The following is a 26,282-nucleotide window of genomic DNA, read 5'->3' as shown; positions in this document are numbered from 1 at the left end:
ACCGTAAATAACGCTTAAATCAACATCCGGGTACTTTTTACGTCATTGGCGATAGCGAGAATTATCTTTCATGATTTCTGCTTGCTGCTGTAGTTACTGCTTTTATAGGATATATGTGACCGGCGACAACGGTTTCAGGCAAAAGTCGGGAATTTTGAAAATTCATTTTTTCACTGAATCACATTGCCCATTACCTAAGCTTTGCATTGATATAAAACACTTGTATTCTCCGGCACCATAAGTGGGCATAGAAAGAGAAATAAAATGCACTTTTTAAGTTGTTAGCCTGACAAAATTGCGAGAAAACAGGCTTTGAAGATTCACCTCTTTCTCAAAGACAATGTCTGAGCGGCGATGCGAGGGGAGAATCACCCATCCGTACAATGGTGCCAATCGATGTTAAGCTCCACCTTTAGCAACCGTATCGCGTTCTGATTGGCTCACTGAGAGAGTCAAATTTCCCGGGCACCTTCCTCGGAGCTCAGCGTATGGAGCCGAAAAACAATGCGTTTCGCTCGGGTTTGTTTACAGTACGTCTTTCAAGATGGCGAATACGATAATTGCACGTATGGTGTACATGAACATGTGTATGGTGCACGCATTACGCAATGGCATCCACACGCCATGACCGTGTGCATGTAACTGGAGCTGTGTCAAATCCACACATTTACAAATCGCGTTTTCATTGTGGTTGACTTGTCTAAAGTTGTCTTTGTGCTCGCAAGGGTAACGCTTCCTGTTTGTTTTGCTTTTACAAGACATTCATATATTGCTTTGTTCATGGTGTTACTGAAATTAAAACAAACACACAAACAAACACGACTCATTAGTTTGATGCGATCTTGACGTGTAGTATGAATATAATTAGTCACATGTGACTGCTCCTTTCCTCTCATCTACCTTCCATTGAGTCAGTCTGCTGTCATAATTTTTACTACATGTGCAAGTAGACAAACCTGAGAATAACTAGTTTTCTTTTCACACGATTATGTCATGCTACATGATTTTTGTTTCACTTCCGTTGTCGAACATTGCGGTAGAATAGTTTGGATAGAAAGCCAAACGAAGAGCATGCACTACAGAGCGAGCGTAAAAACCACTATAGCCAAGAACAATGGAGCATGTAATCGTGCGCGCGTGGACAAAGCATTCCCCAAACGCTGCAACTGGTGTCTCCGAAGGCCGAATTATGTAAATGTATGCGACGCACCAGCCAATAGCATGCGCAACCCTGTGCCGTAGCAACGCTGGGGATATTGGCGCGGCGTTCGAAAGAAGCTCAAAACTGACGAGTGCGATCCAACATAGTGCTTAAAATTCCATTTTCGATAGGAAAACCTTAGTCTTATGCTCTGAAATTTAGTGTATATGTAGAAAACATATCAAAGATTCGATTTCTGCAAAAACCCTAAATCGACAAAAATAATGGTCAAAATCTTTGTACCCCGTCAGGAGGGAATTTGCTCTTGCGACTTTTGCCTGAAACCGTTGTCGCGGGTCACATATAGTCACACTCATACAAAGTTTAGTATACATGTATGCACAGGTACACCGGGTCATTTTAGTTTCTGAGACAAAGTTGAAATTATTCAATGCATTTTAAGCAATCTATTTGGGTTTTTGTGTGTGTGCATTAAAGTAACAGTTAGAAACATTAGTGAAGGCATTGCCCTTTAGCAATATTTTTTATTTTCAGTCAGTTGACTCAGTTCTATTGCCATCTTTAGTTATATTTCAAACTACAAAATCATGCATTTTGTAGAGGAGGGAAGATACCAGAAAAATATGCAAGGTTCTATTTCAGTATTTCATAGCACATAAAGAGAAGACAGATGTGGTTGCTGGGAAAGTTATAGTTTAGAAGTTACCGTTTGGAAGTTGAATTACAAATACTGATCAAAATGTTCATTTAATGAGGAAAAACAAATAATGTAATTTGTCACACATACCCATACCCTGGCTTAAATGTTACGCTGTCTTTGGGATTGTATCTTTCAGGATTTTGTTTGAATTTTTACACTTATTCACACACTTCCTAATGTACACTTATATGCACAAGTGACTGTTCCTAACAAATTTGAGACAGTGCTTAATTGTTTTTATTTTGCAGCACTTGATATCAAATTTCAAGGAAAAATTTCCGCTGTGGAATCATCTTTAAATGCCATTACTCACATTGGCTTTCCTGTTGGCTGATTTGAGCTTTCATGGTGTATTTTTATGCTCTTCGTTGCTTTCTCATGTTTCTCTTTATGGGTTGCATGACATAGTCCATAATAGCATCAAAAGTAAAGTGCCTGTATACAGCATTCTACACACTGAAGGTAAAACATAGTTCTCCTAGACCTGCAGAACTGTCAAATTTTGCTCCAAAATGTACTTGTTTGCCTAAGATATGTGTGGAATAACGCTGTATAATAACAAAATATTCGTTGGGTAACGACAAGAATGCGAAATATTATAAACCAAAAAGGTTCACTGGAGTCACAATCTCAGAACTTACCCGATCGGGGTCAGGCTAACTCGGGCTCCGGGACAACTCGGACTCGCTTTGACGAGGGACCGAGTTGTCCCTCTGAATTGTACAGGTGTACTATGGGAGTGCTTGGCGTTCTGGCTGGTCACAGTCAGGGGCTGAGTTGATACAACGCATGCATCAAAGAGGTTCTATTTGGTGCGCATACGAAATGAATGTTCACCTATGTATGAAATACAGCGATCACGAACTGCATGTAGATTGTCTGAAATAGGGTGGAGTTGTCCCCGAGTCTGAGTTAGCCTGGATCATCCATGGAATAAAAGTGGGTATACCAACTTTTATCATTCTATACTTTTAATCTCAAAATACTCCAAAACTGCTCATCATCCTGGCCAGGTAAGTTTCTTGGTAAACCCTTTAGATATATTGCAAGCAAATATGAAATGGTGCAAGACAGGTTCTCAAACCCTTACCAGAACTACAGGGTTTGTATGTTTTACCTTTAATGAGAGGGCTGGAATATGTCTTATGAGCTGCAGTGGAGACACACGGGCCCGAATTCACGAAGGTGGTACAAATGAAACCATGGTTTAAACCATGGACAAAAACCATGGAGTGCCAAGTGTCGCACAGAATATTTTGTTACGAAATTGGTCATTTCGTCGACAAAATGACCGTTTCGTTAATAAAATTATCACTTTGTGGACGAAATGTTCATTTAGTTACAAAGTGTTGTCATTTTGTTACAAAATAATCATTTCATCGACGAAATGACCATTTTCGTAACGAAATATTCTGTGCGACACTTGGCGCTCCATGGTGGCGCTCCATGGTTTAAACCATGGTTTCATTTGTACCACCTTCGTGAATTCGGGCCCAAGAGACCAATGCCAAAAGTGTCACAGATTGCTAGTACATAAACCAGTAGCATGGGCCATGATCACAAGGAGGAGGTTGATGAAGGTAACCCACTGACCAAAATCATTGTGTTATTTGTATATATATCTTTTATATGAATTATATTTGAACCATTATTATACCTAAACACATTGTAGCTCTTCACATGTGAGAAAATAGAATAATCAGTTTTTGTCGAGTTCCAGTTAGTGCATTTCAGAGACTCCAACCCCAAGAACCTTCTGATCTGGAGATTCTCCCGCCCGAAACCCCTAGCAAACGGGAGACTTCAACTTGATGTGCGCGAAGGGCACGTCATGAGCGCGAAGTTCCTTGCGGTCTAGGGTTCTAGATGCTCTCTCACGCTTTCTAAGGCTTATTTTTCAATGTGCAATGAAATTAAGTAAGATATCATTTCAAGCGGGAGAAATCAAATCTCAAGCGGGAGAACGGGAGATTCTGCAAAAATGGGCTTTCGGCGGGAGATCTCCTGTCGAAAGCGGGAGAGTTGGAGTCTTTGGCATTTGTAGATAACAAGTTTTGTCAATTTCTTTCTGAATTTGTGCAGTTTTATTGGAATTACTATTAAACTGGCCAGATCCATACGTTAATCTTTTGAGAGATATGCAGTAAAATTCAGAGTTGCCAATGTAGTGATCAGTGAAATTGTCTTGGGGCTTGATGGGGTAAAGTGGTCATCGATGTATTTGTAATGTACAGAAGCGCGAAGTCGTAGCCTTTCACCTCCGTTGAAATTGCTTGTAAACGACTTTGTGTAGTCCAGAATGTCTGTGAACACAGTAGTTGCTAACCATGCTAGTATCATGGTCCAACCCACTGCCTGAAACCCCATGCAAGGAAAACTTAAAGGTACTGCTTACCATTGGGAGCAGTGATTTAAAAAATGTTTGAAATATCACATTTGATGCATATGTGTAGGTCAATTGTATCACAAAACATCCTACCGTGTAAAATTTTTGCAATAAAGCCTAATTTATATGGAGATATCACTATTTCTCCCAATAAACCATAATTGTAGACGGTTTAGTCTACAAACATCTTTATTATAACTATTGTTCATATTTTGTATGTTTAACAATACTGAACATTAATTATACTGATTCAAATTTCTACATTGGTTGTTTCTAACTCACACTCTTGAACTCTTTTGAAGCACTACCACTGGGTTTTTGTTTCATCTGCAAATGGTAAACAATGCCTTCAATTGTTTGTAACCAGCACTGAGCTATAACAAAAGATTGTGACATCACCACATGGGCACTCTGTAAAATGAAGAGCATTCAAACCCTACCGAGAATACAGCTGTACTGTACAGTGTATGTCTCTTCAAATGATTAGCTCGTTTTCTCAGAAAGTTCATTAACATTGTGTAGTGCCACATGGGTGAAACTTATCGTCCTTGAAGTTGTCCATGTTTTATCCAGTGGATGGCACCAGATGGTACTTCTGCTTGGTCTTGATGCCCAGAGAAAGCGAAAGTGATGATTGATTACTATCTTTGTATCCTCGACCACACAAATTGTGTAAAGAGGGTGTAGTATAGAAATCACTATGTGGTTGGTTGGTTGGTTGGTATGTCACTCTTGCAAAATTTTGCCTTCTCAAACTACTCTTGATTTCAGTTTTGGGGCAATTGACTTGAAATTGGCACACGCATGCCCACAATGATATTTCGATGTGCAAGACACGTTTTCTGTCAAGGTTAGCCAATGTGTTGCCATGGTAGCAGCATATTTCTTTTGCTACACCATATGAAAATATTGTAGAATAGGCTTCCTCTCACAATTATTGAACATTTGACTTCAAATTTAGACTGCTGTAGTGTGTAGATGAGCAAGATCCATGTATATCATTCATCAATGTCAAACAGTGCACTACCATGGCAACAGTATGAAAGAAAATCATACAAAACATACAAATGTATTGTGGATTGAGCTAACTCCCTCAGTTTTTGAGCATTTGCCTTGAAATTTGGCACCTGTGACCGACATACTTTGTAAATGCGCAAGACACATCTTGTATCAATGTTGAGCAGTCCTTTGCCTTGTTTATTGAATTTCTTTTCTCTCTATCTTGACTGCAGTTGTGGTGATAGTATTTGACATGAAGGAGGCCTACACGTTAGACCACGTCAAGCGCTGGCACCAGGAGGCATTGCTGGAAAACAAACACGACCCTCACATTTTCCTCGTCGGCACAAAGAGGGATCTTTGCGTGAGTGTGCCATACTCTGATCTGTCAAGTCTCCCTGATTCTGCAGGAAGCGCCTTTCAAAAAAAAAAAATTCTTTGCGTCCTATCAAAAGAACATAAAAGCCTCTCTGATTCAATCATTGATGATGTCTATTATAGATTAATGAAGCAGATCTAAATCAAATGATTGGTTGAGAGCATACACATGACCAGGTATTTATTTTGTCTAATACATAAATTTGCTAATGACTGGTCATTAGTATACAAATAATGACTGCTATGAGGGGCACAGAATCATGCTCAGTCATGCATGAGAATTACATAATCTACGTGGTATCATTGGATAGAGGACTTATTGGACTATCTTACCATGAAAAAATAATGTGCAAATATTTTATAGTTTTCTGAAAATTTGCTGTTGAAGTTGGGTTTACTTTTTTTAGAGACACACTGTAGACTTTAATGTATTACATCTGACATTCAATGTTTGCGTGATATGCAATGGACATTTCAGTTTGATGACAGCTTTCAAGATTAACATTTGGGAAGGAGAAACTCCATGGTCATGGTCTGTGATAAAAGTTCATTCATCATGAAGTACATTGTAAAGTTTAGTGCATCAAGGGCACCTGTGTGTTTTGTCACTGTACTAGTGGCGATAAACTTTGCATGGGTAGGTAATAAACTCAGACTGAAGGTCGGTATTCTGTCATGATACACACTATTTAAAGTTAACCCACTAAAGACTAGTCTTGAGTGTACTCAGGCAGGTGTCTGTGGGAAATGTGCGTTATAGAAAGATTCATTAGCTCGCTTTCAATGGGTTAAAGGGACATAAAATGCTCATTTCAACAATTGCACACGCTTTCAAGATTCTGCATAGAAAGGGTATTACTTGAAGCATACTTCATTACTGCCTAGTTATGTTTCGTAAGTGCAAACTGATACATCAGCATGAAGAAACGTTGCAGTGTCATTTCCACAAAATGCAATGATGTGAGAGAATGGGTGTTAGCAAATGTATCATATCGGGGCTTAGTTTTACTGTTACCACCAACCCTTCGCACTACCCAAACTGGTGTATAAAAACAGATTATTGATTTACCCATTTCTGTGGTGTTGAAAGAAACTCCTCTTTGAATTTCACCGGCAGGAGACACCAAAGGAAATAGAGCAAGTGGAGACGGCAGCGATGCAGGTTGCCGAGGAGATCAAGGCAGAATACTGGTCGGTGTCATCTCTCTCAGGTGAGCAGCGCAAAGTGGGCGGGGCAGCTCTTTAACCCTCTGTGTGCTTTGAATGCTGATTGGCACAGAAAATCCTCTTTGCATTGTACATGCTGTCCAAAGTCCCTGGCACAGAGATGGTTAATTATCTTGTACCTAAAGTCTTCATCATCATAATCATTATCGTACTCTTCATCACCATCATGAATTACTGTACACCGCTACCGATATTCTCATCACTGGTATTAAAATGTTCATCTTATAATCATCTGCCATGTCATCTTCTCCCCAACCATCAGCATTGTCTTGTATTTTCCTGTTTTCATCATCACTATAATCATTTTTTTCCCTTTATCATCATCAATGCTATCACCTTTACAGTCGATGTTGTCATCACCATCATTTTAGCACCACCATAATCAAAATTACAGTCATAATCATCATTGTATTCTCTACTACCACTACAATCACAATCTTCACCATCCTCATCACTTCACTATCATCATCGTCATCAGTATCATCATCACCATCATCACCACCATCATCATCATCGTCATCACCTTCATCACTCTCATCATCATCATCATTATATTCATTACCACCACCACCATCATCATTACCATCATCATCACCATCATCATCATCACCATTACCAGCACCATCATCATAGTCATCATTCATCATCATTACCATCATCGTCGTCATCTCCATGATCGTATATTATGTCCATTACTGGAAGGTAACTAGAGCTTTGACACACATTTTGATAGGATTTCTACAGAGAGCCTAAACTTATTTGAGGTAACTCTTAACACTGTAACCTTCTTTTGATTAGCTGTGACAGTAAGTTCTGCAGCACACTCTCTGATCAGCAAATCTGAGGTACAGCGAGGGTCTGAAATGTTTATGAATGTCTGTCCTCTCCCACCATACTGTAGGATTGAATGTGGAGGAGTTCTTTAATCGGCTGGCAGCAATAACCTTCAACTCGTCGGTGCTCAAAGTTCTGGACGACATGGATGCAAAGTCAGCCAGCAGACAGATTGCCATTGAAGACAGCAGCAACAACAGGATAAGTGAGTTTTTTTGTGTTTCCTATGGCTTCTCGTATATTTTTTCTTTTATGGAATATGGAATGTGCAACAAGGAAAATGCAGTCTATGAATATTTTCAGTTTTCCTTTGGCATCTAAGCTCGAGCGCACTGTTGCTGGTTTTGTTAAAAATTGAGTTTCCCTCAAAATATCCCTTTTACGTTCCCCAGTCAAAGTCTCTGCTGTTACACCAAGTGATATGTGTGGATAGAAAGTCAGTTGGCCCCAATTTACCAAGCTGTTTAATTGAGAGAGAGAAAAAAAAAAGAAGAAGATAGTAATAGGTAATATCAAATGAAATAAGATTAGATTAAAAATGAAAATGAAAATGAAAAAATGTAGGATGAAATTTGAAAACTATAGTGTCACACAAACCCACTCAGGTGCAGCAATGCAACAGTACAGTATAGCAGCCATCGAGATACTCTGAGAATTAAAGGGACCGAGTTGCCTTGTCAGTTTGACAGTTTCATCAAACCTGTGCTAATCAGCAAGAATAGTATGCCCCTCGTGGCTCTGCCTATTTGCACACAGAACCCACGAAGTCCAATTATCCCTTGAATGAGGAGTCAGAATGTAACATTGCATGGTTTCAGGATTTAATTTACCAATGCAATGATGAGTATGACATGGTTAGTTTCTTGGCAACACTGCTATGGATTGAATTCAACTGTTGGAGACACGTTCCATATCTCCATTCGCCAAATTAAAATTTCCTCTCCATTCGCCAAATTAGACGTTTGGAATTGACAATTTGCCCATGGTTTATCATGGCAAGCAAAAGCCACTTGTTCCTTGTAAAAGAAAAACATCAACAGTGGATTAATATTCACAGCAATTATCTTTCATCCTCTCTTACTCAGTTCTGAAATGTCAAAGGAGAGGAATCTTGATTGGACTTTGTTCACATTTTCCTGCAAAGTCTTATGCAATAAAACCCGAGATGAACAAAACACAAAGAAAACCCCACTTCTCTCCATCTGTCATTTTGTGTGTTGCCAATTTAGAGTTGAAGCCAGATGACGTGGACGGCCGGTCGTCGAGCAAGAGGAAAAAGGCAGCCTGCTGCAACTGAATGGCCCTGGAGATGAGAGCCCTCGCTCACCGCTTGCTGGTCAAGTTCCTCTCAGCTACCGTCGGTGCTTTGGAGAGGAGGAAACCCCGACCCTCCGTAACCCACGGCAACCGAGTGGGTCTACAAACTCTGGGGGTCAACCTCTCAAATCACCATGGCAACTTAATCTTCTCCATCTTCTCTTCCTTCTGGATTAGCCGTTTCCTTCAAAGCAGGGAAGAGAGGGATCAATTTTCACAAATGTTTTCTTTTTCGTTGTTGGCAAAACCATTTGCACAAATTTGCGCTACAGTGAGGAAGTTTCCCATCATCTGGAATCTCGATTACCACCCTTTGGACTGTGATGCTGCGACAAGGACCGGAAGCGATGCTTTCCCATATGCCGCGAGATGCCCAAGCGGTTTGGCTCGACACGGCCTCTGCAATCCCATGCTGCTGGAATGGATGATTGTGATTCTGCGATCGCTCGACAAACTTACGCTTCTCGTGAGAGCTTGCAACTGTTGTCATTACCATTGCCGACTTGTGGAATACATTGTCAGGGACGTCCATCGCAAGGTCCCAGTCCCGCCCAGTCCCAAGAGGGCCGCAGGAGTGCAGCGTGCTCATTTTTATCGTGATAAAAATGTCTCTATTGCTTGGGAGGTGAAAATGTGACAAGTGTAAGTGCTATTTAAGTGGACTGTGATGGCGATGCTCCGAACTGTTTGAAAAAGGACTCATCAACTCTACCCCGAGTGTGACGATAGTCAACCTCACTACAGCATCAGGTGCTTGTAACAGCAGCAACGTGTTCATAAGATGACGTTAGACTGAATCTTATGTCATTTGTCATCTAGGACCAGTTTGTGTAAGGGTATAGAAACTACGTGGCAGTACTAAAATGTGATGTACAGTACATATACTAAAGATATAGTACAGTTATATTATTAAAATAGTTGTTAATGTTGTCCACTAGAGTTGCATGTTTGTTAGCAGTGGGGTACCTGTATATTTTTTTCTTCAATTCTCTTTATCCTATTAGTATTTTTTTCCTCTTCTGTTTAAATCGGGCATTTGGGATGAGTGTGTATTACATAATGCAATCTAAATCAAGTGTAAGTCTCTGTCCTAGGGTTGCCATTTCACCTTTCATTGTTTGAATTTTAGGGGATTTTAGGGGTTTATCTGTCTCATTAGCCTGAATGAATATAATGCTTTGGTTGGGAAGATGTCGGTATAAAAGTGTCTCAGAACACTGCTTTAGTTTTATAATAGACTAGAGTACTACTGAAGTTGCACTTCAGACATTTGCAAATTCAAGCTACGCAATAAGCAGTTTACGTTTCTATTTTCTTTGATTTATTTCAATTAAGTTCACTGACATACAAAGAAAGAATTTTGTAATCTTTGTAACTGAAAAATGAGTGTCTTTCTGAAAAACAAATCTTTATACACTGAGTGAACCTACACTTGTAGCAATCTGCTTTATATCATTCAATGCTGATTGATTAGTTTTTATCATAAAGTGTAGTCTGTAGTTTTTCATATTTTGCAAAGGGACCCAAGTTTTATCATTCATGAAAAGAGAGATGCAGAAAGGGAGATATGAAGTTAGGTGTTTCATTTGTGCCACCACAAACAAACAGGAAAACAACATATAGGTAGTGATATTCAACATTTACAGATTTTCAACCTTATGCTATAATTTTTGGTAGTCCATGCAGTCAAGATTATGAGACATTAAAATTACCAACTATTTGGAGCTAACTTTACTCAAAATATTGACACCAAAAATTTCACAACATTGTTTAAATTTTCACATCTTACTTTTATAATGAAGATTGTTGGGTGGTTGTTGTTTTTTTTCTTTCTCTGTATCTTGTAGCAATCTCTGCTACTATTGTCCTCATGTCATATTTGCATTTTAAACTAGATGTAATCATTCACCTTACATGTACATGGTTTTGATGGTTTTTTTTATTTCACCTTGATTTATGTCATAGTTTTTGCTACGCTGTATTTGTAGGTAGTCCGTGAAAATGCTATTTGTAACTTATGAGATCATTTGAAAGTGCAAAATTGCCTCCCTTTGCAGAATCAAATTATCTCTCTTGCTTTCTGTTTCCATGGAATCAAAACATCCACCACTTAAAAATAACTTTGAGTTTTGTTTGTGCAATAGGTCTTGCACTTTAGATTCATTTTAGATTTATTGTTTGTTTTCACCAGTATCGAGATATGAAAGTGCCTTTATGAGTAAGGGATATAGATGCTGAAAGCCTATCTGATATTTATTTTCTTTCTGGGTTATTTACTTTTTCTCAGTAGATTGACGTATAGTTTATTTTACCCTTTCCGGTATAAAATTTGTAATAGCCTATGAAAGCAGACCATGGTACGGATAAGCTGGTGATGTGAGGTGAAAAAAAAAATTAAGTTTCCTCATTTTGAGTTGTGTTTGTGTCCTCATGTTTGCAGTATTCATTCAGTTTTATCTGTTTCTTTTATCTCAATCCTGGCATGGTTTGGTATTTTGTTTCCACTCATAAAGTCCAATTAATACTTCTCCAGTTCATGACATGCTTGGTATTGAAAAGTTCTGATATTTCGTATAAAGTAGCAACAATGACTTATACGGTCATTTGTACTTGATAGCAGTTGTCTCATACTATAGTAGATAGATACAAGTGTATGTATTTCTTTTTATCACATATATTTTTTTAATCAATTATTTAATTATTTATCTATTCATCTTTGATTTGTTTAGTGTCTGTCAGACTTATTTGCCATTAATTGGACTTGTCACATTTTTTCTTTTGTAAATGAATGTCTTTGAAACTTATAAAATGAGGATATTTAGAGTACATGAGTAATGTGCTCCTGTACATTACAGGAAAATGAAATTCCCAACTTCTTGATGACATGAGGTATAAGTGTTTTTTCTTTCTCTCTCTCTCTCTCAATTTGTCTGCCCTCAGTACAAAAATGAAATTTGTGAGATCACAACTGCTCATCTGCATTTTTAGCATAACAATGCGGGAATTTCAGAGCTTGGGTATTTGTTCCGAGTTCATCATGTCATTGCCGGCATCCAGGGACAGCCTGGTGGTATTGTCACTGCCTGGAAAGCAGTAGATGACAGGTTCAAGTCCCGCTGGTTCCTTTTTCCGACATGTTTGTTAAAATGTAGATCAGCAGTTGCGATCTTACAAATTTCATTTTCATAGAGGGAGGCAAATTGAAGAAGACTTATACCCCATATCTTCACTCCTCCGCATAATAATCTCTTGCTTTCATTCTTAATGACGTGTTTGTCTTAACCCATTGAGGACGAGTCCCGGGTATACTTGGGCAGGGGTCTATTCATTGGAAATGCGTGTTGTAGCAAAATCAGCCCGTCCTCAACGGGTTAATGGTGTTGGAAAATAACCTTGGATGTTGTTGTCTGTGATCTTCCTTGCGTGAAGAACATATTATTTCTTTTTTAATGCTTTTGTAAACAGACTCAAGTTCAGAAATTTTCTTTAGTTGACATTTCAGCAATGACTCGACAGATGGGGAAAGTGTGAGTAGAGACTATTGATGAACACTAAAAAGAAAATCATGCATGCAGTTTGTTTTCAGAGAATGTAGTGGCAACTTGACATGACAGAAAAAGAGTCCATTTGTACAAATTCTGATCAAATAGACGATTTATGAGAATGTATGACTGTGCTGTTTTCTGACAGAGAATATACGCATGAAAAATTTCTTGTGTATCAGTCAATGCTGATCGTTTCTTCCGTATTTGTAAATTGCGCATCTGGCTTTTCGCTTTCAATTTGTGCTGTGCTAATTCATCTATGCATTCCGAAATCATGATGCTTTGATACTTGCTTTAATAATTGCTTCTGTGATGGCAGTACATAAGAAAATTTATTTTGAATAGTAAATACAAGTAGATCAATGGCGAGCATTTTTTTTTATTTGCATGACATTGTGAGGATTTGTGTGGCAATAACTAAGATGATTGGAGATAAAATGGCGTTTAATTCTTTTAAGGTTTAGATTTGAAGTCTGCAATATTTGTGTCTCTTGACAGGATGACAAGCCTGTGATGTAGCACCATGTGTTAAATAAGGAAAGTTGTTGCTACAGATATTACGCACATGTCTATTCCTAAGGCTGCGTTCATATAGAAGTATACGGTATTCGCTATTTGCTATTCGCTATTCGCTGCTCGCTATTCGCTACTCGGGCACCCAGTACACCATCACCCGCACCATCAACTCCCCATCCCATGCAGTGAGGATTTCTTCCTCCTACATACCAGCAAATCTTATTAACAATTTCTAAACTGCATCATAATGTCAGTCTACGTGCTTATTTTTGCTGAAGGGCAAATCCAGACCAAAATTGTCATTATTTCATAAACGAGAGACGGTATATGCTGCAAGAAAATCGTACAAGCTCGATTCCCACTATGCTATGCTATTCGCAGCTATTCGGTACTTTCGAATAGTGCCCTCTTCTGTGAACCGGTGTGAGGAAATCCTATCGTTTGATTCAAGCTATTCGCGTGCCCTTGAAAACGAGCACCGAATACCCGAATAGTATAGACCGATTCGGGTTCGTTGAGGGCAGCAGACAATTTGTGGCACTGGGCGCAGCCATGAGCTCATTTTGCGGTGTCTTAGCCGACCCCCCCCCCTCCTCTCCCCCACCCCCAGGCAACATGTTTATCGCGCACTTGTAACAAAGGTTCGCGCACTAAGCAAGCATTCGCGCACTCAGTACGAGACGCCTATTGGCTAAAACAACCATGCATCAGTTTTTCATTCCGTGCGCAGAAGGGGGTGGGGGAGAGGGGAGGGGGGGTCGGCTAAGACACCGCAGTAATGGTCGGTGTTGCCCATGCCAAAAATACACATAGCGCGTCACAGAATCGGTCTATACTTCTATGTGAACGCAGCCTAAGAAACTTGTTGTTCATCTGCCAGCCTGTAATGTGTTGCCAGGAATGAATTCACCTGCATGTCTTCCTTTCCTACCTATGTTCACTTTACCTTCTTCAGCTTTTACTAATGTGAATTTTGAGTGAAGAATTTCATTGATGTTTAAAGGCTTGTTTCTGCTCGTAATAAGAATAAACAGAACACACCTTAGCTAGGCCACAATATGTTGCCATGCATAGTTCATAGATTTCTCATTTGTTCTTTAATCCAGTATTTGATGTGACTATTTATAGATAATCTATATAAATGCTATTTATTGGTCATCTATTAGAAAGGACAGTTCTGCATGAAATAATTATACAAATTAAGTACTTATTACTTTGAAGTGCGTGTGAAAACAATGCTTTGATTTCTATAGTTGATTAAGGTTTGTTTGGGTTTTTTTTTCCTTGTGATTGCTCATGAAGGATTCATACCTTGTAAGATTGTTTTTTCTTCATCTTTTAGTACTCCCTTACTTTAAAGTTCTTATCTACTATCTGGGAAAATACAGTACTGAATTTTTAACTGCTGTTTTCTGTTTATATGGGACTGGGTGCAGCATAAGAGAGATGTGGGTGATTGATTAGTTAGAGCAGTACCTACATGGCATCATGTGATCAGTTGTAAGTATCATGTGATGGCTGTCATGTGATCAGTTGTAAGTATCATGTGATGGCTGTCATGTGATCAGTTGAAGTATCATGTGATAGCTGTCATGTGATCAGTTGTAAGTATCATGTGATGGCTGTCATATGATCAGTTGAAGTATCATGTGATAGCTGTCATGTGATCAGTTGTAAGTATACGGCCCACGGGTGATAGTGGAATCTTGTTAGTAACCCATAGAGATCGGTAGTCAAGAGTGAATGTCCAATATTAGCAGCATACTGTATACGCCATATATCTAGCAAGTCTGATTCTTTTTAGCACATCGGGACTTTCTGACAAAAAATTTGCAAGTGGATAAATTCACAATCGTGGAGTACCGTAATGAACGCCGAAATGTATGCGTGCACGTCACATTCATGTTGGGATGAGAGCTAATATTTTTGTGTGTCGTTAAACTTGCAAAGGGCACGCGACTCGCAAAATTCCTCAAAAATAGAAAACCTGCGAGATATATGGCGTATTTAGTATTCTGATGAATCAGAGAAGATACACAGATGTTGGCCCAGATGGCTTCCTGTTTATTGGTGTGACAGAGATGTGTAAAGCCAGGTTTTGCTGGGCACACAGCTTCGGTTCTTGCATAAAGTAGTTTTGGTCTCTTCGGGGTGAGCGGGTCTAACACATGGTGTGTCAAGTTACACAGCTGAAAAAAAAAATGTAAAAATTGCACACAATTACTGGATTTGTTATATCTGGAAAACTGTGAATAAAGAATATAATGATGTGTCGAGATGAACATTGTATATCCAATCATCATTAGTGTTGTGATCTTACTTGGTTGCAGTGAGTTGATGTGTGATTTGTTACACTTTTCTCCACATTAGATTTGTCGTTCAAATAAAGTTCGAACACACACACATGCTCACACATGCACACACACATACACAAAAGACATGAAGTTTCAGTGTAATCTCATATGAAATGAGGAACATATGAAATTTCATTGAAGTTTCACATTTTCATGAAAAAATGATGTCTGTTACGACTACATTTGCAAATAAAATGTATCAATAAATGATAACGTTACCCTACAACTTTAGGATAAACATTGGACTGTTCAAATAGAACAAGAGACCCGCGGGTCTAGCGCTCACCTGAGTATCGCAAGTTCACCTTTCACGCAGTCACTAATCTAAATTATTCACAGCTCTACCAAAATTTGACCAGGCATTCTCAAGTAGAAGATGAAACTGTACAATAAGGGCCCAAATTTTTTAAGATTCCTTAATTTGGGGGGGGGGGGGGGATTGGGGCCCCCTGGGGCCCTCTGGGTGGGGCATGGTGCCCATTTTTATAAATTGAGATCCTGACCCCCTAGGGATGCTACCTGCCAAGTTTGATGAAAATACATCATGAGGTTTTCAGGAAGAAGATGAAAATGTACAATTCAGGTCCCCATTTGGACCTTCCCAACCAACCCCCCCTGCCCCCAAGAGGGGCACCCCTTGATCTCCTATGAACAAACTTGAAAATACAGTCATTAATGTACTCACTCATAGTATTATCTTACCTCTATAACTTCTGATTCTAGAGAAGATTTTTAAAGATTCCTTCATTTTGGGGGTTTGGGGCCCCCCTGGGGCCCCCTGGGTGGGGAATGGTGCCCATTTTAAGAAATTGGAATCCTAACTCCCTAGGGATGCTACCTGCCAAGTTTGGTGAAAATGGGTAATGGGGTTCTCAAGAAGAAGATAAAAATGTACAATTTAGGCCCCATTAGGACCCCTCCTCACCCCCCTCCCCTGGGTCCCAAGGGGGGCACCCCTGATTCTGCCATGAACAAACTTGAAACTACAGTTATCAATGTACAAACTCATAGTATTAACTTAGCTCTATCACTTCTGGTTCTGGAGAAGAAGATTTTTACAGATTCCTTAAGTTTGGGGCGTTTGGGCCCCCTGGGGGCCCCCTGGGTGGGGCATGGTGCCCATTTTAACAAATTGAGTTCCTAACCCCCTAGGGATGCTACCTGCCAAGTTTGGTGAAAATGGGTAATGGGGTTCTCAAGAAGAAGATGAAAATGTACAATTTAGGCCCCATTAGAACCCCTCCCCACCCCCCTCCCCTGGGTCCCAAGGGGGGCACCCCTAATTTTGCCATGAACAAACTTGAAACTACAGTCATCAATGTACTAACTCATAGTATTAACTTAGCTCTATCACTTCTGGTTCTAGAGAAGAAGATTTTTACAGATTCCTTAATTTTGGGGGTTTGGGCCCCCCTGGGGGCCCCCTGGGTGGGGCATGGTGCCCATTTTAACAAATTGAGTTCCTAACCCCCTAGGGATGCTACCTGCCAAGTTTGATGAAAATCGGTCTTGGGGTTTTCAAGAAGAAGATGAAAATGTAAAAAGTTTACGCACGACGCACGACGCACGACGGACGCCGGACGAAGGGCGATCGCAATAGCTCACTTGAGCCTTTGGCTCAGGTGAGCTAAAAAGGGGGAAATTTGTTTTGGTAAGTAATTTAGCCACTACAATCCACTGTCCCTTACAAGTCACTATAACTTACTGCAACACTGCAATCGTTTGATAGGAATTATTCATTTCATTCTTTTGCATCATGTAAGTTAATATTTACGAGGTGAAGATGTCATTGCCACCCTTAGTCTGGTTTCAACCATGCTACAGCCAGCACATCACTTCTCAAAATTTGAATTTGCTACATTGTGTCCACAGGAACCTACATTGAACAGTCAACTCTGCATACGTCGACGACACATTTATGTTGAATAATCGGCTGAGTCAATGAATACAAAAAGTCCCAATTCACATTCATAGTCTTGTGTGGGTTATTCCTCTGTTACAATCAGAAGTTGATTATTGCTGAAGCTGATGCATTCTCCTCAGTTCTGTCAAGATCGACAGAAATCAGAGTGGTAGAAGTTTCAGTGTAATTGGACATAAATTTGGAGAGTTATGGAATTCTAAGCAATTGTCATTGTGACGATGACATCTTCACTTTGTAAAAATTAACTTTCATGATACAAAAGGCTGTATAATTATACTGCTTTCACTTTATTATGTACAGAAATATGTGATTTATTGAATTGATGACTTATTTCTATCCAGTCATCCACGTTGCACATTTGAGTTGTCATCTTCAAGTTGGCTAATACATTGCTGTCCAATGGTCACACACACACACACACACACAAACAAGCAACAGCCCTTATTTGTGCAATACAATTGTATTACTGTATATGCCATATATTTAGCGAGTCTAAATTTTCGCGAATTGGAACTTCCCGAAAATTTCGCGAGTAGTTAAACTTGCGATCGTGGAGTACTGTACTGAACGGAGAAATGTATACGTGTTCATCCCATTCATATTGGGATCAGAGTCATTATTTTCGCGTATCTTTAAGTCTGCGAAAAGCACCTGACTCGCAAAATTCGCAAAATTCAAAACCTCGCGAAATGTTTGGCATTTACAGTATATCATTTAGAGCAAGATCACAAAGAATGAGCAAATTCCAAACAGAGAGTGGAAAAAAAGTTGTAATTTATTCTTTCTTTATCTATTAAAATTTGAACATCTTTTATATCGATAAATATACATATGATTTAATCCATAAAATGCAACAGCATAGAGCTACTACCCATTGGCCATAAATTATCAATGACAAATTATGATTACAATCACACCACAACACTGACCTTTCAACTCAACACATTTAATATATTCTTGTGGCATCTATTTCTTCAAGTAAATGATACCAGTATTATGCATAAATCAAACACATTCCATACAAAGCAAGGGGGTATAAGCTAACACACAGCAACATCATCTCCCTGAACATTTTCCAACCTGGAACACAGTATGAGATGTTATTTCACGTATGGCGTATTTTGTGAATCACTGTTGAATCGCAAATTCTACAACATGTAAAAATGTCACTATGCACAATGTGAAAATGTCCGTGACCTCCTCATTCATGAAAATATCTGTACGCGAAGATATCAGCTTAAACAGTAGAACCCTTCACCAAACCCTGCAGATTCTACCATTTCTGACCCAATATCAAGATAAACAAAAAGTATGTGATACAATTTTACCCATCAAAATGCTACAGACATTATTCACCTGAGTATTAACATGACCAATTCTTGCTTAATCATCTACACAAATATCTGATTTAAAACACAAAAATGCATGAATGAAGATGGCGCACAATGTACACAAATGCATTTTACATTTCCGACACGGCACAAATAAACATTCAATTTTCTGGGCAACATTCACAAAGCTAACTACTTTCATTGCAATATGTTTTTACGCAGCCAGCGGATACATTACTTTGGTTTCATTTGCACAGAATTAAAAACAGGCAGGGTTTGCAGGTTTATTTTTCCACTTATTTTCTCCCCAACCATGGCAGTTTGACCTTTCTAGTCCCAAGAAACCAAATTTCTATGGTTTGGGGCTCTATCTTTTAAGCAGACTCTATGTGGTTTCATTGGTAGTGATGCACTGAGTGGGCCACTGAGATATCCAGGCACTTTCTCACAGAGATCAGTGATTTTGACAGTTCCATCTACTAGTAGTCTTTTCATCAATGCTGGATACACAGTAAGATTCAAAGTTGCCAATTTGATGATGACAAAAAGCTTAACATCTGTAGCATAATTAGCCCAAGACATGACGAGTTGATTTACTTGAGATTTGCAGAATAGGAACTGGGCTCCAGAAGAACAGCCTTCAACGTTCCATGCAAGGCATAAGCAAACGCATTTAAACATGGACAGAAAAAATTGGTACAATTGACACCTGACAGTGATAGGAACATCTATTTGAATGACTTTACAATTTCATTTACCAGCATAGACAAACCTATGCAGATCAGGAACTCGGTTTCACAAGAACAACCTACCATGTACCATGCAAGGATGAGCAAACATACTAAACATAGACAGAAAATTATGTCCAATTGACACCTGATAGTGATAAATCCATTTGAAGCAATATGCAACTTCATTTATAACAGTTTTTTATAACAGTTTGCAATTATCATTCATCTATGCTAGTGAATAAATAAAATTATAATTTAAAGATATCATATTCAACTCCTTGCAGCTGTAATGAATTACAATAATGATGCGTTCGGGAATCTAGTAAAGTGCAAACTTCAGTAGGGTGGCATCACATTTGACGGCAAATAAAAGAAAAATTACATAGTGCAATGACCAATTCCTTTGCACTGCAAATTGACACATACGAAACTTTGCGGAAATGTTTTCACTCACGCCCTGGTCTGTTTGGATTGAGAAATGATCACAATCTTTGCTGAGTTACGTGCAATGTGCATCAAACGTCACTGCACATGATGTGAATATTAGTAAATGTCTGTGAACTCTCCCGACAGCTAGAATATGTGCACTGGCAAGCTATGGTTTGTGTCTAACAGCAAGAGATGTGGGCAGTTAGCGGCAGCAGTCTTTAAACTTTGGACATAATTTGCATATTGCATAGAATCACCACATGTCACATCAAGAATTGCTAATGACAGAGGATTTCACATTGTTACTCTACAGCTTCAATCATGTACCTAGAAAAACGAAAAACACAAAGATAAAACCAACCCATAATTTCTAACTCTCTGTGCTGCAAGAATATCAATATTGCAAGTATTTGATAAAGTTTCTGAAAATTTGTCCAAACCTGCAACTGATAATATCAGAGCAAGGATATATTTCATCTCCCTCTCTATTTCCACATCTCTCTCTCCCTCTCTTTCTCTCTCTCTACCTATCTCTTTCCTCTGCAAATACACAAAAGAGTGCATAAGGCAAACAGGCACTGAATAGATTTTAATCAATCACGGCAAAGCTGTGATATTTAGGATCACCCAGTCTGGGTTGATCTCATGGTCAAATCAGAACTCACTAAATCCTAAATTAAAACACTTTTTGCTTGTTATATGTAATGATATTTCATATGTTGGTCTTGCCCGGTCAAGCACAAAAAACTGCTGACGTAAAAATGTCCACTATTACAGTATTTATTACCTTACATCCATCTTCTTAAACAGCTTGGCCAGATACAACAATCTGACAGAACATTAATGCCCTCATCTTCATCATGATCTTTAAAATGAATAAATTATCATTTTTAAAAAAAATGACAGACCTACAATCATGGCAAACATTAATTAATTCCTGTGAAGATTATGTGAAGTGTTCAGGGATTTTTATATACATAAACATAATCAACACGGAAGTGTTATCAATACCAAAGATATATTATTGGTGATAATCATTTACTAGTAGTAACTGCCACATTTTGGTGACAGTGCCATCCAGAATTTCATGAATTCCAGTCCACTTCTTTCAACATTAGCTTCTCCAAAATACAACAGATCATCAAAAAACAACAAGGCTGTTTCCTTTCCACTAAACATAGAGGCTACCCTACATGAGCAATGAGCTACAATTACACTTATTTTTTCAAATCAGAGAAATATTCATTTGTACACTTAAAAAGATACATACGATCTTCATACTTACAGATAAAACAGCAAAGGAGCAGAGAGACAAGGTTCTATTAACATTCAGTGAATACGAGTACACACTTTAAACAATATAACAATTACAGTAAACGTAGGAAGCATAGGCTAAATTAACTATCATTGTACAAAATGAACACATTTCATACACAAGAAAGCATAATTCTCATGCATTTTCATTTTCCTTTTTTGAACATCAATTTAACCTCTCTCACATATGACAAAACTGACCATTATTTACCTATTCTAGCTTCGAAGTTTCAAAAAGTATTGTGGCTTATGTTGATGCATGCTCAGAGTGGCATTTACTGTAAAATTCCTTGCAGGAATGCAGTCTAATAGACACTTCATACACCACTTTGACAAGAGTGTAGCTGATTGCCAAATCACAAAAGGAATGTATCGACTTCTAAATAATCTCTGAACATGTCATTATTCCTCATATTGGCTTGTTTCTCATTAGAAACTCCTGGAATTAAATATCAACAATTTTTACAACTACAATACAAATACAGACATGAGAGATTTGTGTGTATGTGTGTTCTCTTTTTTGTAAGAGGCAAATAAGGTTTATTCAAGGCCATTGCAAATATACCAAACTCTCTCCAAACTTGCATTTTCTTTTTAGAATTTTGTCTTTTTCTGCATAATGAATGCTGGAAATTTAGATGATCTATTCATCGTGACACACAACAGATTGTTAGAGCATATACGTGCGGAGGGGTGGTTTGATACAAGACTGCCAACATTTATACATCAAAATCGGGAGGATTCCAAAAATTGATCAGGAGAATACCACTGTGTTACAAGCAACTCAACGGGTAGAAATCATAACCGAATGAGGGAGAGTATCACATTCTCTGGTCAGGATATGAAGAGGTATCTAATACCCCTTTCACACCAGCCACATGGGGATCACCTGGGAGTTTCAATGGGGAATCATACATGGAACATCAACAAGGAATTTCTGTCAAACTAGCAAATGGATTTATCTCATCTGCTCTTCTGCAGTGGAGTGCAAGCACACCTTATGGCTCATGCGTGAAACAGCTCGCAAGACGTTGTTGGTATACTTAAAGGACAAGTTCACCTTCATAGACATGTCTATTGAGTGAATGCAGCAATATTAGTAGAACACATCAGTGAGAGTTTGAGGAAAATCGGACAATCCGTTGAAAAGTTATGAATTTTTGAAGTTTCTGCTCAGTCACTGCTGGATGAGAAGACTACTACAGCTGATGATGTCACATGCGTACAACGATATTAAGAAAATATAAAGAAAATTCAACATATTTTCACTTTTCTCGCATAATATGAGAATGCTTGACTTCCCTCTTTCAGAAGGCAGGGGGAATAATATTACCCTTAACATACGTCAGTGACAAGTCAAGGAAATGTGCACTTTTTTCAATAAGTAACATTTTGTGAAATTCTCTTTATATTTTCCTTTATATACTGTTGTACGCATGTGACATCATCAGCTGTAGTAGTCTTCTCATCCAGCAGTGACTGAGCAGACACTTCAAATATTCGTAATTTTTGAACGGATTGTCCAATTTTTCTCAAACTCTCACTGATGTGTTCTACTAATATTGCTGCATTCACTCAACCCACATGTCTATGAAGGTGGACTTGTCCTTCAACTTCGCTTGTCAGGTGGGAGTTTACCCATGATGTCTTTCACACTGCAGCATCACCTAGGAATTCCAAGGGGCACTCGGGAGTTTACCAGGGTCGGTTCAAGTTCGAGTCACCCATCATTTTAACCTGGATTTCACCCTGCAGGACCATTCATGACAACTTCACGGACCTGCATCTGCCACAAACTCTATTCAATCAATGGGAGATTCATACGTGACAAGACATCAAATTATATTTCCACTTTTTTACGAACGCAGACATCAAGTGCCATTTCCCAAAGCGAATTACCAAAAAAAAGCATACACAGGTTTCTGAAGGAAGAAATACATATCAACCACAGTATAATATGGCAAACATATACATCAAAACTATGTCAAATACCCTAATAGCATTAATTTCACTTCTTTCCATCAACATTGCATAACTACAGGCAGCTTTATAGCTACTACACAATTTTCATTCATTTTTCTCATACTGGTCTGCAAAGACGAAAGCTCATTTACACATTTAATTGCATCGTCATCACACTGATCATTAGATTGATGTTGATTATTAGTACAACCATGATCATTCTCTTATGTTCTTTCACTCAACTTCATCATCATCATCATCATCATCATCATCATCATAAAGAGTATTAACATTCATTTTCTTCATCATCATCATTATCACTATCTCGAGATCATGTAATCACTCACATCATCATCTCCACTATCATCATCATTGGTATAATCATCATCATCATCATCATCATCATCATCATCGATGCTCATATACCCGTCATCATTCTCACTGAAATCACTGAATTAAGGCCACATCGTCGTCGTCGTTGATGTCAAGATCGTCATCCTCCCCGTTCTCCTCGATGTCGTCCATCTCCCCGTTGATGGTGCCCAGATTCTGAGGACCGGTGGCGGACCCGGCCGCGCCCCCTCCGGCGCTCAGCTGCCGCAGGACCAACTTCTTGTAGACCCCTCCCTTGTTCAGTAGCTCCTCGTGTGTCCCCCTCTCAGCTATCTTGCCCTTGTTGATCACAATCACCTACAGGGACAAAAAGGAGAAAATAAAAACACAAATACATGATCAGGTAAAACTGAAAAATTACTTATTACACATGTCACAATAAGTCTCCTTTTTTCTCCTTTTTGTTGTCTTCACTATTTATTGAATGATCTTAATCTACCTTTCATGATTCATCAACTTTTCTACAAGTAGTTATGACATCTGGGGAAAAAAGGTTGGGGATACGTGGAAAATGGTAGAAGTAACAACATTTATACAGTAATAGATAGGGACTGATAAACATATAATGAAATGGAGAGGAAGATGTAATAGTTGTGAGGAATAGAGACACAAATGGAAAGATAACAAGGAAGTTAGTTTAGATGGGTAAACACATAAATAGATATAAAGATATACAGATAGATAGATTTATTAACATACTTGATAGAGAGGTGAATGGATATATAAGTAATCAGATAGACAGATGGAGAGATAGATAAATGGGTAAGTACACTGTAGATAGATGGAGAGATGGGCAGATATACAGAAACAGGGAAATATAGAAAGAAATGAGAGATATACAGAGATGACTTGACCAAGGGCATTCAAACACTCTGCCCATGTGTTTTTAGAATTGAGGTAACCAACAAAAATACAAATATAATTTTTTTGTTTAAACCAATGAATGTCTTGTCTAATGACCACAACTTGCTTCTACCAAAAAACAGATACGTCTAACTGCCATGCCTACCTGTGATGCGTGTTTGACAGTAGACAACCTGTGTGCAATGACCAGCACTGTCCGTCCCACCATGGCCCTGTCTATAGCCTCCTGCACCAGGTGTTCACTCTCTGCATCCAAGGCACTGGTCGCCTGTGGGATAGAAGACAACAAGACAGGCACTGAACTAATATTTATTTATTCATTCATCTATTTTTATATGTCATGTATTTCCACTCCAACTCGCTGATATCCTGAGCAATTTCATCATGGAAATGGAATGTTCATTCCTATGCAATATTACTTTCATGTCACATGCTTTAAAATGAAGAATGTTCGCGTGCATTTTAGTTTCGTGAATTTCCCAAGAGCCAGGATTCACGAAATTAAAATGCACGTGAAAGTTCTTGTCTACACTATATGCATTGAATGTCAGAGGCAACTCACGAAAATTTCATGTCGCGGAAAAGGCCGTCGGCTCCAATTCGTGAAAATTTAATGCCGTGAAAATATTGTGTAATACAGTACAAGGCATGATCTGACGTGGTGTGAACATGCTCATTCTGTCTCTTATATAAACTTACATGTATATCATCCATGTGATTCTATTTGAGATCAAGGGAGCTTGTACATGCTCATTTTATGAAGTGCAGAAAGTGTGATTAATGTGAGATTAAGATGAAGAGTGAACATGCCCCTCCCCCCTCATCATCTTTCCCCTCTTACCTCATCCAAAAGGAGGACGGTTGGGTCCATGAGGAGGGCTCTTGCAATGGCTACTCTCTGCTTCTGGCCCCCAGAAAGCCTCACCCCTCTCTCTCCCACCAGGGTGTCGTAGCCCTCCTCGAAGGAGGTGATGAACTCGTGAGCGTTTGCCATCTTGGCCGCCTCGTAGATCTGGGGGAAACACCGCAAAATGTGCTTTCATTACAACATTGATCCATTCCACAGCAGTTTTACAGAAATAAAATACACTAAATCTAACACTAATGTTGTTTCATAGGCAATAGGCAAGTGAAGAAAAAATATATCACATTTTGCTTCTATCCAAACACACCACACAACACTCACTGATTTTTCCTAGTGGAAGTCAAGGGTGGGAAATTAAAATTTCAGCTAGATTTCTGTGACTGCTTGACACCTTATTCTTATTCATTTCTTCTTTGGTTAAGGACGACCAAAGAAGACGTTGGAAGAGACAGGTAAAGGAGGAGGAGGAGGAGCTTGGGAAGGTTAGCTTGAGGAAGGAGGATGCCCCAAATCGAGCAAGGTGGAGAGAAGGTGTGAGAGCGGTTGCTGGTAGAGTGAGGTAAGTCTGGCCACCCCCGGTATCGGGGACAAAACCTACCAAAGATGGATGATGAATGATAGATCATTTTTATCAAATACCAGCATTAGACAGTGATAGCAGCAGTTATGGCTAAAAATTGCATTTTACACCATAGTACAGGTTCCCTTTGACCTTTGTCTCAGAACTTGATCACAGCCGAGTAAGGTAATAGAGTTCTCTCTCTCTTACCTCTTCATCAGTGGCGTCCCTCCCGTATGAGATGTTGTCCTTGATGGAGCAGGCAAAGAGGACCGGTTCCTGGCTGACGATGGAAATCTTCTGTCGGAACCACTTGGGATCCAGACTGGCAAGATCGACGCCACCTGAGAGAGAGGAGGAGGAGAATAGAGAGAGAGTAAAAAGCCTTGAAGTTAGCCTTCTTCATTTTTACATCTCAATGAGTGGTGCGTACCTTTAAATGTTATGACATCATAATATTACCCTTAATGACAAAATATATCTTAGCAGCTG

General features: G+C 39.0%; 2 protein-coding genes across 2 annotated transcripts in view; one reads left to right on the top strand and one right to left on the bottom strand.

Moving 5' to 3' along the window:
* Window positions 1-8,983, top strand: part of LOC139735751 (ras-related protein Rab-34-like) — a 36,463-nt gene extending 27,480 nt beyond the window's left edge. Inside the window, exons 5-8 of the mRNA XM_071646502.1 lie at window positions 5,481-5,611; window positions 6,743-6,836; window positions 7,754-7,891; window positions 8,916-8,983. Coding sequence (XP_071502603.1) covers window positions 5,481-5,611; window positions 6,743-6,836; window positions 7,754-7,891; window positions 8,916-8,983 — 431 coding nt within the window. The remainder of the gene's footprint in view (window positions 1-5,480; window positions 5,612-6,742; window positions 6,837-7,753; window positions 7,892-8,915) is intronic.
* Window positions 8,984-22,718: 13,735 nt separating this feature from the next.
* LOC139735741 (uncharacterized) overlaps window positions 22,719-26,282 on the bottom strand; it is a 38,471-nt gene continuing 34,907 nt past the window's right edge. Inside the window, exons 12-15 of the mRNA XM_071646490.1 lie at window positions 26,001-26,134; window positions 25,208-25,378; window positions 24,512-24,634; window positions 22,719-23,799 (exon numbers count right to left, since the gene is read on the bottom strand). Of these exons, the coding sequence (XP_071502591.1) occupies window positions 23,557-23,799; window positions 24,512-24,634; window positions 25,208-25,378; window positions 26,001-26,134 (671 nt within the window). The 3' untranslated portion in view covers window positions 22,719-23,556. The remainder of the gene's footprint in view (window positions 23,800-24,511; window positions 24,635-25,207; window positions 25,379-26,000; window positions 26,135-26,282) is intronic.

Source organism: Diadema antillarum, unplaced genomic scaffold (assembly GCF_040938485.1).
Source record: "Diadema antillarum isolate AM-2024a unplaced genomic scaffold, OU_Dant_1.0 seq00000597_RagTag, whole genome shotgun sequence".
NCBI lineage: Eukaryota > Metazoa > Echinodermata > Echinoidea > Diadematoida > Diadematidae > Diadema > Diadema antillarum.
Note: the sequence above shows the minus strand (reverse complement) of the source record. Positions and strands in the feature narration are given on the sequence as shown.